General features: G+C 41.3%; 1 protein-coding gene across 4 annotated transcripts in view; it reads right to left on the bottom strand.

Annotated features, from left to right (window-relative positions):
- Positions 1 to 1,798: 1,798 nt before the first annotated feature.
- igf1ra (insulin-like growth factor 1a receptor) overlaps positions 1,799 to 12,157 on the bottom strand; it is an 82,208-nt gene continuing 71,849 nt past the window's right edge. Inside the window, exons 17-22 of one of the 4 annotated variants that reach the window (XM_040132670.1) lie at positions 11,918 to 12,147; positions 11,036 to 11,140; positions 10,581 to 10,740; positions 10,228 to 10,357; positions 8,013 to 8,147; positions 1,799 to 4,428 (exon numbers count right to left, since the gene is read on the bottom strand). In XM_040132670.1, coding sequence (XP_039988604.1) covers positions 3,903 to 4,428; positions 8,013 to 8,147; positions 10,228 to 10,357; positions 10,581 to 10,740; positions 11,036 to 11,140; positions 11,918 to 12,147 — 1,286 coding nt within the window. In that variant the 3' untranslated portion in view covers positions 1,799 to 3,902. Of the gene's footprint in view, positions 4,429 to 5,293; positions 6,117 to 8,012; positions 8,148 to 10,227; positions 10,358 to 10,580; positions 10,741 to 11,035; positions 11,141 to 11,917; positions 12,148 to 12,157 lie in introns of those variants that run through there. The other 3 variants (XM_040132671.1, XM_040132672.1, XM_040132673.1) reach the window with 3 other exon arrangements.

The following is a 12,157-nucleotide window of genomic DNA, read 5'->3' as shown; positions in this document are numbered from 1 at the left end:
GACTTCTATATAAATGCATTTTAGATGAGATAATGAAGGTTTCTTCTTTTGAGGGTTTGAGGTTGTGACAATATGTTTGGAGTTAGTGGAGATGGAATGTCTGATGTTGATGCTGTGCCCCGGCCTCTTGTCTTATCGTATACTGTACCGCACCTGCTCTAAGCCTTATACCACTGTAAACTACGCAGTCAAATTAGAGTGTCGGTTGACAAAATTGCGTCATTTTTTAAATAAATACCCAACAACAGTTTGATTTATTGAAGGTCGCAGCGCACAGTGCTTTCCTTTGAATGCGCAGAGATATAAATGTACTTTACGTAAACCACTGGGCCAGATATTGGTGGGCTGAACCAACAGCGCTTGAATTCCATCTCCTGTCCTAGTCCGCTTTGTGAGGTTTAGCTAGATCCCTGTGGGTTTTACTCAGGTGATGAGGTTTCTATATAGACTAATGAGAAAGAGTGAGATGTACTTGTTTTCCATACGCATACATATATTTCAAAAGAGTGAGGTAGATATATACTTGAAGGGAAAAAAAAGTTTTTTTTAAGTCCCCCAGTCATGACACCAAAGAAAAATACATACAAAAAAAAAATCCAACTTTATACTGAATCATGGGGCGTTTATACAGTGATTTAAACTGATATCACAAAAGAAAAATAAAAAAATAAATAAATAACACTCCTACAGAAAAAAAAACTTCAAAGAAAGGGAAAAAAAAAAATCACCAGGCAACATTTTCCAAAAGATGAAGAGAAATCCTTCAATACACTTTCACTTTTCAGCCTCCATTTTAAGACCTTTTCCATTCATGACATTGAAATGTGTTCCCTTCCCTGGACTTAAACCCATCCTTTATTTGGTTTTCAGAAGCAGTGATTATGAAGACAAACAAGAAGACCTGTTCTCAATTTGAAGACGTAACATTAACAGAAGTGGTGCTTTATTGCGCTTGTTGAAGTAATTTAAAAAAAAGGAAGGGGGGGGGTCTTTTGGTGGGGGTGGTGGGGGGAGGGGGCAGGCAGATTTTGAATGGTTGAAAGATGGTTAATAATAATTAAGGCAAACAAGACAATCCAATTAGCCCTACTGATCTGAGAAGAGGCAGGAAATAGATGGGTTAAAATACCAGATCTAGTATAAAGTAAGTATCTTGTGTACTGGAACTAATCCTGACTTCAGGAGGAGGCACCAGGGGGAAACAGGTACAGTCTGTTGTAGAGGTCAGTGAGGGGCCAGTGGGAAGGAGAGAGGGCACTATTGGACTCAGCAAACATGATGATGGGGCGTTTGTGTGTGTGTGTGTGTGTGTGTGTGTGTGTGTGTGTGTGTGTGGGGTTTGGGAGGGGGGGTGGGGGTTGTTACAGGGTGAAACCAGTAGAGGACGATCATGAGAATGTGTGGAGAAAGCAAAGCCTTTACTTTGACCTGAGATTGAGTCGCACCTAGAGGGCAATGCTAGGCGCAGTGCTAGACAACAAGTACAAAAAGGGTGCAGAAAGTATTTGCTCACACATCGAGCTAAGGTGTCCATTCCAAATAATAATAATAATAATAATAATAATAATAATAATAATAATAATAATATAGACATCCACAAAACAAATACAGAAGAAACATTTCATAAAAATAAAAGGCGATGAACAAAATGTAGTGTTACAGAAAAACCTTTTGGGGTAACAGAAAAAAATGTTTTTATATCTAAATCATCTTATTTTTTGTAGATTTTTTTGAAGTTTTTTTTTTTTTTTTTTTTTTTTTAAACAGAGTTTGAAGATATAAGAAATGGACTGTAGTGGAGACCATAAAATACCAAACCTGAAGGATTCCTTTATATATAACATCCAAAAGAGAAAAAGAATAAAATAGCAGCTTTGTTCTGTACAGACATAGAGGCAAACATTTTGAACCGTAAAAAGGTTTAAAAAAGTGACAAAACCAATGATGTGTATAAAAACGATCCTGCAGTCTAAAATACAACTGTAAGACCTTTATATGTGTTTGAAATGTAGAGAAACTAATGACTATTCTAAAAGAGACCTGCTGTGACTTAAAAGTTGTCTCTAGGCTACTAAAATCTTTACTGATCCAACACCTTCTCATTTTCTGTCTCAAGTCTTAGACTCAGTTTTTTTGTGGTGGTGTATTTGGTGCCATTTAATTTGAATAGCAGTATCAACTCCGACATGAAATCCACACTCAAAAAAATGTTAGATAAGCTTTGAATAAATGAAAGTGGAGGCAGCAGAGTCGTATCCCTTGGTTGTGAAGTTCAGTGTTTTTGCAGTGTGGGACGTCTGATGCTGACAGACGGAGGCTGTGATTCAGAGTTTGCTGACTCAAGTCACATGTGCACTTCCCTCAGATGTTCGAATGACGAAAGCGATGAACGGTAGCAGCATGCAGGCTTTACAGATGTAATTATATGAAAATACGGGGCCGCAAAGAATGATTTTTTTTCGTTATCAATTAATCTACCAATTGTTTTGGATTTGGTATATGAAAAATAGTGAAGATTGTTCGAGGGGATATCTTCAAATTTCTGCTTTCGTCTGACCGACAGTCAAAAACCCTGACATACCCAGTTTACTATCACACAGGACAAAAAAAGTTGCAAAACCTCACATTTGAGGACCTGGAACTAATGAAAGTTGGGTATTTTTTCTCAAAAAGCAACTTATCTCTTTGTAGATTTGTATATCTAAGAATCTTGTTGCCATCATTTAATTGTATCATAATGCTAGTGGTTACTTAACTACTAAATCGGTTATTATCTATTATTTAAGAATTCATACTGTTAGTGTCGATTGAAAAAACATCAACTTAAAATTGTATTAAAGACGCCTTTGCTTCGACATTTGAAATCCTGAATGAAACAAACTCAGTCTTGCTTTCATACTGGCTTCTCTCTGTGCAGTTCACTTATTTAGTGTTTTGTTTCTCTTCACAAGCCTTGCTGGATTTACTCCATCCCCAGCGCAGACGCTGCATATTCTGAGAAAACTTTGACTGCAGGTGTGAATGCAGCACATCGCCACAGTAACACTGTTTTCGGTCCTGTTATATGCGCGCGCACACACACACACACACACACACACACACACACACACACACACACACCAAACAATTTTGGTATTATTTCCCAGACAAACTTATCAAAACTCTGAATCACAGCCTTAAACAAGAAGGGAGACCTGCATGAAATTGGGGGGAAAAGCTTGATTTGGCAACAGTTTGGCAGATACAAAATAGGCCCTCCTCTTCCATTTCGACCCACTCCTGCCGGGAATCTACGCCCACAGAAATTTCAAGAGGAAAATGAAAAAATTACCTTAGTCCAAACTTTCTAATTGAGGCATCCTCACGTGACATGAGCCAGTCTGCTCATGGAAACAAAGTCATTTTGATGTAAAGTCATTTTAGAAATCGAGTTATACCGTATTATAGAGAGAATCGTGTTTGTGTAAATACACACACTGATATCCACAACATCCTCTCTGAAAGCATCAGGGAAAAAAGTGCTCTTCTGTTGGATTTGCTGGCAGATATGCTAAAAAAGGATTTTCTTAATGTTCATGTCTAAATCTGTAAAGTCCGGATACATATGCCTGTATTGTTTTCCTACTTGAAGGACATACGCAACAATGACTGAAATACAGGCTGCACAGGAAGAAGTTCCCCAGTGTCGAGTCTGAGCCACCAAAATCCAAATGCTTTAGCAGGTTTCTGTGTTATTTTTCAGTTTTTAGAGTTTATGTTTGACCTTAAAGGAGTGGAGAGGCCATCTACTGGCACGCAGTAGAAGAAAGTCATGCCTTACCTCATCCATCCCTCCTTAAGAGATGGAGGAGAGGTTTGTGTTACCCTGTGTAAGAGAACGAGGAGGAAGGGCTGGTCTGATATCAGCAGGCCGACGACTGGGGCAGTGGTAACGCCCGTTCGTTCTTTCTGCCCCCATTCATGTGTGCGTAGGGTTGCATCTCGTCAAAGTTGGGCCGCAGCACCACCACAGGCCCGTTGGCCGAAACATGTCCTGAGTGCTTGTCCAAGGCTTGGCCTGGAGACGCCAAGGCTGAGGCAACCGGGCCCGGGGAGGAGGGAGACACAGGTCCCAGCAATGGAGTGCTCGGGCCTTGGATGGGGGACAACTGCTGGGTAGAAGGAGGCGGCGTGCCTCCTGTACACCCCGACGAGGGGGCGGCGGCCGCTGAGGGCTGCCTGGTGGATACAGGGTCCAGTGGAATGTTCTCCATGTTTTCTACATCCATGTCCAACTCCTCTGTGTCTGGCGGCTTGTTCTCCTCACTGTAGAAGAAGCTCATTTCCCTGAAGGGAGGATCCAGTTCATCTTTGATGCTGCTGATGATCTCCAGGAAGGACGGACGCATCTTGGGGTTATACTGCCAGCACATCCTCATCAGCTCAAACCTGCAAGTGGCACACAAAAGATAAAAGGGTTAGTAATGTAGAGTAGAGTGTTCATTTTGGTGTTTTTTGTTATTAAAGCATAGGTTCTTTAAGGTGTAATACAATACTCATATATATATATATATATATATATATATATATATATATATATATATATATTTCATACAGTGATTTTAGGAATTTTCTACAAAGATCACACCTCTAGAAGATAGCCTCACATTAACTTCAGCTGAACATAATGAGAGCTGTGGACAGTGTAATTGTCCTCGGAAGGGATTACTTCACAGTCAATATGGAGACGAGGAGTGCTGACAGAAACCAATGTACCTTTGGGGGGATGTGAGTATTGACCAAAATGTGACCCTATTCTCTAAAACTCCAGAGTGGGAAGACTTCATGTTTCTCACCAGCAGGTGGCAGAAGACACTAAAGTGTAAATCCTATTTAATACTCTGTTGCCCTAAAACTCAGTTAACTATATTGATTTTTAAGAAAAAACTATGTATACTGTACATTAATATAGTACAGTAAACTTGACTATTATACTACAACTCACTAGGTTACTGCTGTTAACTTCAGTGGATTTCTGAACGAATGTTTTGATTCATTTCCCTGTTCCCAGAAATTCAATCTGTGCCTTTCATAGCAATCGACAAAGTGTTAAATCCACATAAACAGGCTCAAACATTCGCATTTTGTTCAATACTCCTGTTCGTGGGTGCAAACGTAATGTATGTACCTTTAGCCTGATGGAGGCAGCTATACATGCTAAAAAGGATGTGTAAAATCCCACCTGGCCTTATTCCTCGGATTTGCTGATTGATTTCATGCAAGTTTGTTGTTGCCAGGTTATCTTAGCAGAACTGTCAACTATGTCACTTAATACTGTCCAGTGAAATGTTACCTTAACTACAGTTCATTGAAATAGTGGACAAAGTATAAATACATGTATCCCAAACTCGCTGCCAGGTCTTATACTTTCAGTTTTATACATATGTCATGTAAATTTAAAAACAATCTTTAATGGCAGTTAAATTGAGACATCTGAAATGTGGATGTGATTTTTTTATTGCTACATGACTACACATACAGTAAGATCAGTAATGTAGCATGTGGTCAGCAGCAGAGTAAATCATACATAAGGTCACTGTGCCAGGCCAGCAGCTGAGCTATGGGAATGTCAAAACAACTTCATAAAAGGGCGAATTATTACAGTTTTGTGTGGTGCTACACCACACACCACAACTTCAATTAAACAAAAACAAGCTAAGAATACTCTAAGGCCTGCTGACATAAACACCTCGGTCATCTCTCCTCCACTTTTGCTGTTCCCTCTCTCTTGTTTTCCTTCTCTCCCTTTCTCCCAGTGGTCTCTTTGCAGTCTACAACAGCCTCTGCAGCTGGGTGCCAGCTCCTCTGCACAGAGGAATTATGGGTAGAGCTTTCCTAAGCACGCGCCTCATTTCATACTCTGAAGCAGCAGGGGGGCAGCTCTGACTTTGTTTTTCAGCAGCGCAGCAAGTGTCTTAAAGTTGATTTTCAGATGTCCAAACCCAGGCAGCAAAGACCTCCCGTGAAAAGACGCGGAATGCTTGGCGCTGGGCCGATGCTCCAGAGTAACCTGTCTTCGTTAGTCCTGCTTGCTTCCCCCACCATCTGTTGCTGCACACGAGGCTTGTTGATGCAAACTTGGAAAACAAACACTGCAGTAAATTCTGACTTCTTGTCAGCATCCTGCCCATCATGGTGCGCACAGACGCATGCTATTGTAATTAAACTAAATTGACTTACAGTATATTTGACCTGTCATCAGTGACGTTCGCAATACGCGACCGGTCAAAGTGGTACATGGGATGTGTACATGTCTTCTATAAGAACAACTCAACAGGATTTTTAGCTGGTATAAAGATAGCTCCTCAATGTCAAACTCCAACCTCTGTTACACTTCTTGTCCATTTGATACATTAAATTCTTTTTTAATGAACCAAATGGTCTGTATAAATAAAGCTTGACTGGCTGAGCTACTTTTTGAAGGCCAAGACGGTGCCATTGATTGCTCAGAAAAAAATGAGTTTAGTCCTGAAATTTTGTCCCCTGCACTGTCTGTACAGTGAGAAGTAATATGAGTTGGAGTTAAATCCCCTTGCATGTGTCATACTTTTCCATCACATTAATAGATACCGAGTGTCATAAGTGAATATTTAACAGCGGTTGTGTTAAAATGGTGCTTTGATGGTGAGATTTTGAAGGGGTCAGGCTTTTATAAAAAATTTGCATAGACACAACCAAGATTTCACCAGCCAAAAGGATGGATAAAAAGTCCTTGAAACACTCAGATAAAATGGAACCTCTTGCAGCAGAACTGAAAAACGTTACACATGCAATGTCCGTAGTATGGTAAAACATTTGTGTGTAACAGCACTGTAAGTGATACTGAACATTTCACAATAAATCATGATGTTTAATATGATCAGAGTCTGTGTTTAATTTTGGCCCAACCCTGCGAGAGAGAATGCACTTTTGTCTTAGGGAAACTGTAGACAGAAACATGGGAAATCCAATCAGTGACCCACAGCTACCTGACCATGGGAAACACAGTACAAGGAGGAGACATTTAAAGCTCTCCAAATGTGACTCATCCCACTGACTATTATTCTGTCCACTTCCTGTATCTTTCTATTCGGTCTTTGTATGGACTTCTGGCTTCACTACACTTCAGCAGTCTTCTGGAAATCTTGATTAAGTCAGTACAGCAGAGGTGACCAGTGGCAGCAGCCTGACTTCCCTGTTTGTAGCTCAGAGACCAGGAGGCGACCCCACCACCTCTGTAACACAATCCACACACTCCTGCAATCAGGACAAAATAGTCAGGCTGCCATAGAAACCAGAGGTTGTGTGTCTGCACAACACTCGGCACTGTTTTTTTTTTTTTTTTTTTTCTACTCGCACTCTCTTTCTAAGGTGAGGTCAGCCATGGAGAGTGGGAGGGGAGGGAGCAGAATGCCTTCTTATTGAGGTCAGAGAGGGAGACGAGAAATGCATATCCGCAGCACTGCATGCTGACACGCATGCTGGGCTTTCTCTTCTCTAACAGCCCGGTTGATTCATTAATCAATTATAAATACATTAAGGAATTCTTTCTGTCACTCTCGCTCCCTTTCCTGAGGGAGAGGGAGACACCATCTCCGTACTCGTGCGCGTTCTCGGCAGCAGGAATGGTGGGCATCTTTCACACACAGGTCGTGGCACCCCTTCTATGGGCCGAGGCCGACGGGTGAGGAGGCTTCTCACTGCCAGCTGACCACTGAAGCCATGTTGTCAACGGACCGCATTTAACCTGTGACGTTAATGTCAGCCCTCATCTTGGCTCTACCTTAGCATGCACACCACATGATATCCTACTCACTTAAAACCACAACTTAAAATAGATGCTGGCACGAAATATTAATGGGACAGAAGGCATGAAAGGTTGTGGCAGTAGAGGATAAAACAATACATCCTTCAGGGGTGCTGTAACCTAAACCTGGAAGATCTAAAATGGTTGATATTACGCCGTTGCTGATCACAGATACAAAGACACTCACAGCATGTCAGGGCAGTTGTCAGGTTTGTCCAAGAGTCCTCCCTCCATGACGAAGCGCAGCACTTGTTCATTGGACATGCCCTGGTAAGGCTGTTCTGCTAAGGTGGCGATCTCCCACAGCACGACACCGAATGACCTATGGCAAGAGATGCGATGACAATTTCATAAAATACGTTTACATTTTTGGCTCTTATCTGATGCTAGCTCAATGCTGTTTACAGTGCGTGTGAAGAAACCAAAAGAATCCCACACACAGTCAATCCCACTTGTTGATTTGATTAATGATATCTTGGCCCTCACATCTTCATCAGATAAAATTCAATTAATTATCTCAATAAATTTTACATCATGACGGTCCTAGGACCAAAACATTGTTAATACAGTGACCGACAATGTGGTGGAGTCTGTGGTTTCTTCACTTTCCTTCTTATTACAAATCATTTACACTATACTTTCCATTACTAACCATCTTTCAAAGCATGCCGTGGTGTTGTCTGCTTCTAAAATGTGCGTTCCCCACCTTGAAGGTAGCCAGTGTTTTGTTTTTTTTTGGCTTCACTGAAAACCTGCTCACTTGCTTGGATTAGGCAACATCCTTTCTTTTATTGTGGTAAATTGTACTGTGTAGTTGTGTGGTAATGCGACGTGAAGTGCAGACTGAATTTTTTTTTAATTCTATACGTGATTTACAGTTAATGAGCAAAGACAAAGCAAACCAACAGTATATTTGATGGAGCGAGCAAAAAACATTGGTATGGCCCTTTAAAGCTGCACTTATCAATATTATTATATGGACATTGTGTCAAATTACTGTTGTCCCTGAGTGGGCTTAAAAATCTATCAATGCAGCTTTAATTTACATTTCTGTAAATAGTATTCCAAACCTGTGTTGAAATAAATTTTAACTATTAAATTGTACACCGTTTGTAATGTTCAACTTTCTCTTGATTTCTGTCCCAAGATGCCAAAAAAAAACAAAAAACAAAAAAAAATAAATAAAAACTGACCAATGCTGCTTTAAATGCTGCAACATTAAATTCCTCCATCATCTAGAGTAAGAGCAAGCTGTTCACTAAAATTTAATGTTCATAGCAAGTGTAACCTGGCAACATTTACTGAGTTGGAAATGCTGGAGGGCAACATAAGAGAACATGAATCAGCAGATACTTCTCCTTATGTTATCTACATCATGTTAAACCTAACGCTTGTCAGCCTAATGATTAAGAATAATGTAAGCTGTGTATCGGGGTACCAGTCAGTGGATCACACGGATTTCATTAATGCAGGACAAGCCTAAGTATAAAGTAAGTCACTTCAGCTTGACCTCAAGCTACCCTGCACCGAGATAACTATGAAACTATTCATGAAGAAAAATCTCAACTTGACTAACAAAGAACACAATATTTGTTCACTCTTGTTAGTCATATTTTCACCACTGGCATGAGTTCTGAGAGTACACTCAACAGTCTTTGAAACAGCCTTATTACAACACTGCATATAACTGGCTGAAACAGTCCTGTGCTGACAGACAAAGCCACATTCAGAAAGCTTTTCTTTACCAACAAAATAAAAGTCACCTACTTGTGGCTTCCTATGGAGCCCGGAATGGGTTCATCTTACATTAAACTTGATCTGTACAACATCAAAGAGAAAGATATAGTACGCAAATGTGGAGGTGGGTTTGTGCTGGCACTGCAACCTCTCATTTGAGAACATCTGGAGCAGTTTAAGCCCACTCTTAGGGACTGGCCCGCGGGACACTTTGAATTGGGAAACAAAAACTTGCAAGGGAGCTAGTAAACATTTGTATTTCTCTAGAACAATATCGTTCCTGATAGAAAAATGTGGCAGAACAATGAGATGAGATTTCACCAAACGCTGGAAAAAAAAAGTAAAAGGAATTATCTTGTTCTATACTGTTCTGTCACTGAGAGAGGAAGTTCCAGAGACCCAGCTGGAAGCCAAAAGACTCTGATAGTTTTGGAACTACTACCTGTCATGACAGGAAATGCATGTTCAAACTGCTAAGTAAAAAATGGCCGTGAAGCGATCTGTATGTTTTTACAGATTTGACTCCACAGCATGAACAGTTTTAGTGTTTCTACACACTCAGCAACACACATTATGCAGACATCTAGGCATGAATTATGCAGGCGTGTGTGTGTGCGTGTGTGTGTGTGTGTGTGTGTATGTAAGAGAGTAATGTGCTCTCATACCAGACATCAGACATTGTAGTGAACACGCCATCTTTCAGCGACTCTGGAGACATCCAGCGGACAGGCAGCAAGCCCTTTCCTCCTTTTCGGTAGTAATCCGTCTCATAAATATCTCTGGTCATGCCAAAATCTGAAGAAAAAAATGAAAATAGAGGTTGGGGAAGCCACTGAATATCACTCATTCTGTGTGGGAGAGGAAGCTCCTGAGAGCTCATCCATTCCCCTCACCTCCTCCAAGACTCCAATGCCTCAGGCAATCACTGAAATCCAAACACTTATTTTCGAAGCCAGCGGAGTGGGTTCAGCATTGAGCAACCAAGGGAAGCTGAAGGCATCGCATTAACTTGACTTACCTCCAATCTTTACAGTGAAGTCCTCCGCTACCATGCAGTTCCTGGCAGCGAGATCTCTGTGGACAAATTTGTTGGCATTTAGGTACGCCATGCCATCAGCGATTTCCCCTGCCATCTGGATCATCTTTTTGAGCGGGGGTAGGACCTGGCTGGTGGCATTCTGCGGCCGAGCGAGAGGAGATGAGGTGAGAGTGTAAACAGCACAGTAAAACACTGTTCAGTCTGTCTTCATGTCAGGTTTCTCTGCTTTCTTAGGTTAAGCACTACAAAGTGAGGGATGGATGCTGTGTTTGGAAGTGTGCACAAGGGAGTTGAAGAAAGCAGGAAAAAGGAGGGACAGGATGTAAGTAAGACCATTCAGACCATCACCAATTTCCATAAGAGACTGTATCTGATATAGTGTGTGTTTGTGTGTCTGTGCGTGTGCGTGTGCGTGGGACGGAAAAGCTGCTTACTTCTTTGCGCAGAGAGCGCAGGTGGCTCTTGAGATCTCCACGGGTCATCAGCTCCATAATCACCAGAGTTGGCTGTCCCTGTGAAACCACACCCAGCAGCCGCACCTGCACCAATCACAATACAACAAAGGTCGGGTGGGATGAGTCAAAAGTTGCATAACAAATCCATAGTACAACCGAATTCCTGTTATTATAAAACTAGAACAGATTACTACAGAGATTAGTATATAGTATATGCTATATAAAATGAGTAGCTAGTAAGGTACAGTAGATCGTCTACTCTACATTCCCTCTGAAGCACTCTACGGAACAAGCAAAAATCGTTCAACTGTTTATATTTCACATCTTAGATCTGTATTAGAAAAAAGTTTCTCTTGAACTTGCTTTGAAAATTCTAAAAAAAAAAAAAAAAAAAAAAAAAAAAATCAATTTCCTTTAAATTATTCAAATGGAATTTAATAATTGAGTGTTTGGCTTTTTGGCAGTCAGACTTGATAAAAAGGCTGTAACAGGAGCTTTCCAAAGGGAAAATCTTTGACACATCCGTTTAACGTAGTTAATGAGGCTGTGATCATGCTGATGAGAGATTGTACACAGTCTCCAGGAGGCTGAACCCTGCCTCAGGCTGTAGCTGCCTGGGTAAAGACAACCACAGCGCACTCAGCACTCGTGACCTGCTGACCTCTTTCTCTCTACTTCTACGCAGATTAATTAGGAAATAATGACAGTTGAAAGTACCTCTCTGGCAACTGGGTTCAATATTACACTGTGTTGGTGTTTTTAGCCACATTGTGATGAATTATCATTCATTATATGCATTTATTTCAGGCTCTTCTGACTCAGGTGCCCGATGGCGACCATTTTAGGATGTGTCCCTCTTACCACATGGTGACAGTTGAACTCTTTCATGACAGAGGCCTCGTTCAAAAACTCAATGCGCTCCCTCATGCTGGCCGACTCATTGACCGTCTTGATAGCCACTCGTGTCTCAGGTTCGTCCTTGACCACCCCCTTGGCAATGCCTTCGTACACCATACCGAAGGAGCCCTGGCCCAGTTCCTTGTGCATAGTGATCTTCTCCCTGGCCACCTCCCACTCATCTGGAACGTACACTGGTACGAA

Source organism: Xiphias gladius, chromosome 8 (genome assembly GCF_016859285.1).
Source record: "Xiphias gladius isolate SHS-SW01 ecotype Sanya breed wild chromosome 8, ASM1685928v1, whole genome shotgun sequence".
NCBI lineage: Eukaryota > Metazoa > Chordata > Actinopteri > Istiophoriformes > Xiphiidae > Xiphias > Xiphias gladius.
The sequence above is the reverse complement of the archived record's forward strand: the minus strand, read 5'-3'. Positions and strand labels throughout refer to the sequence as shown.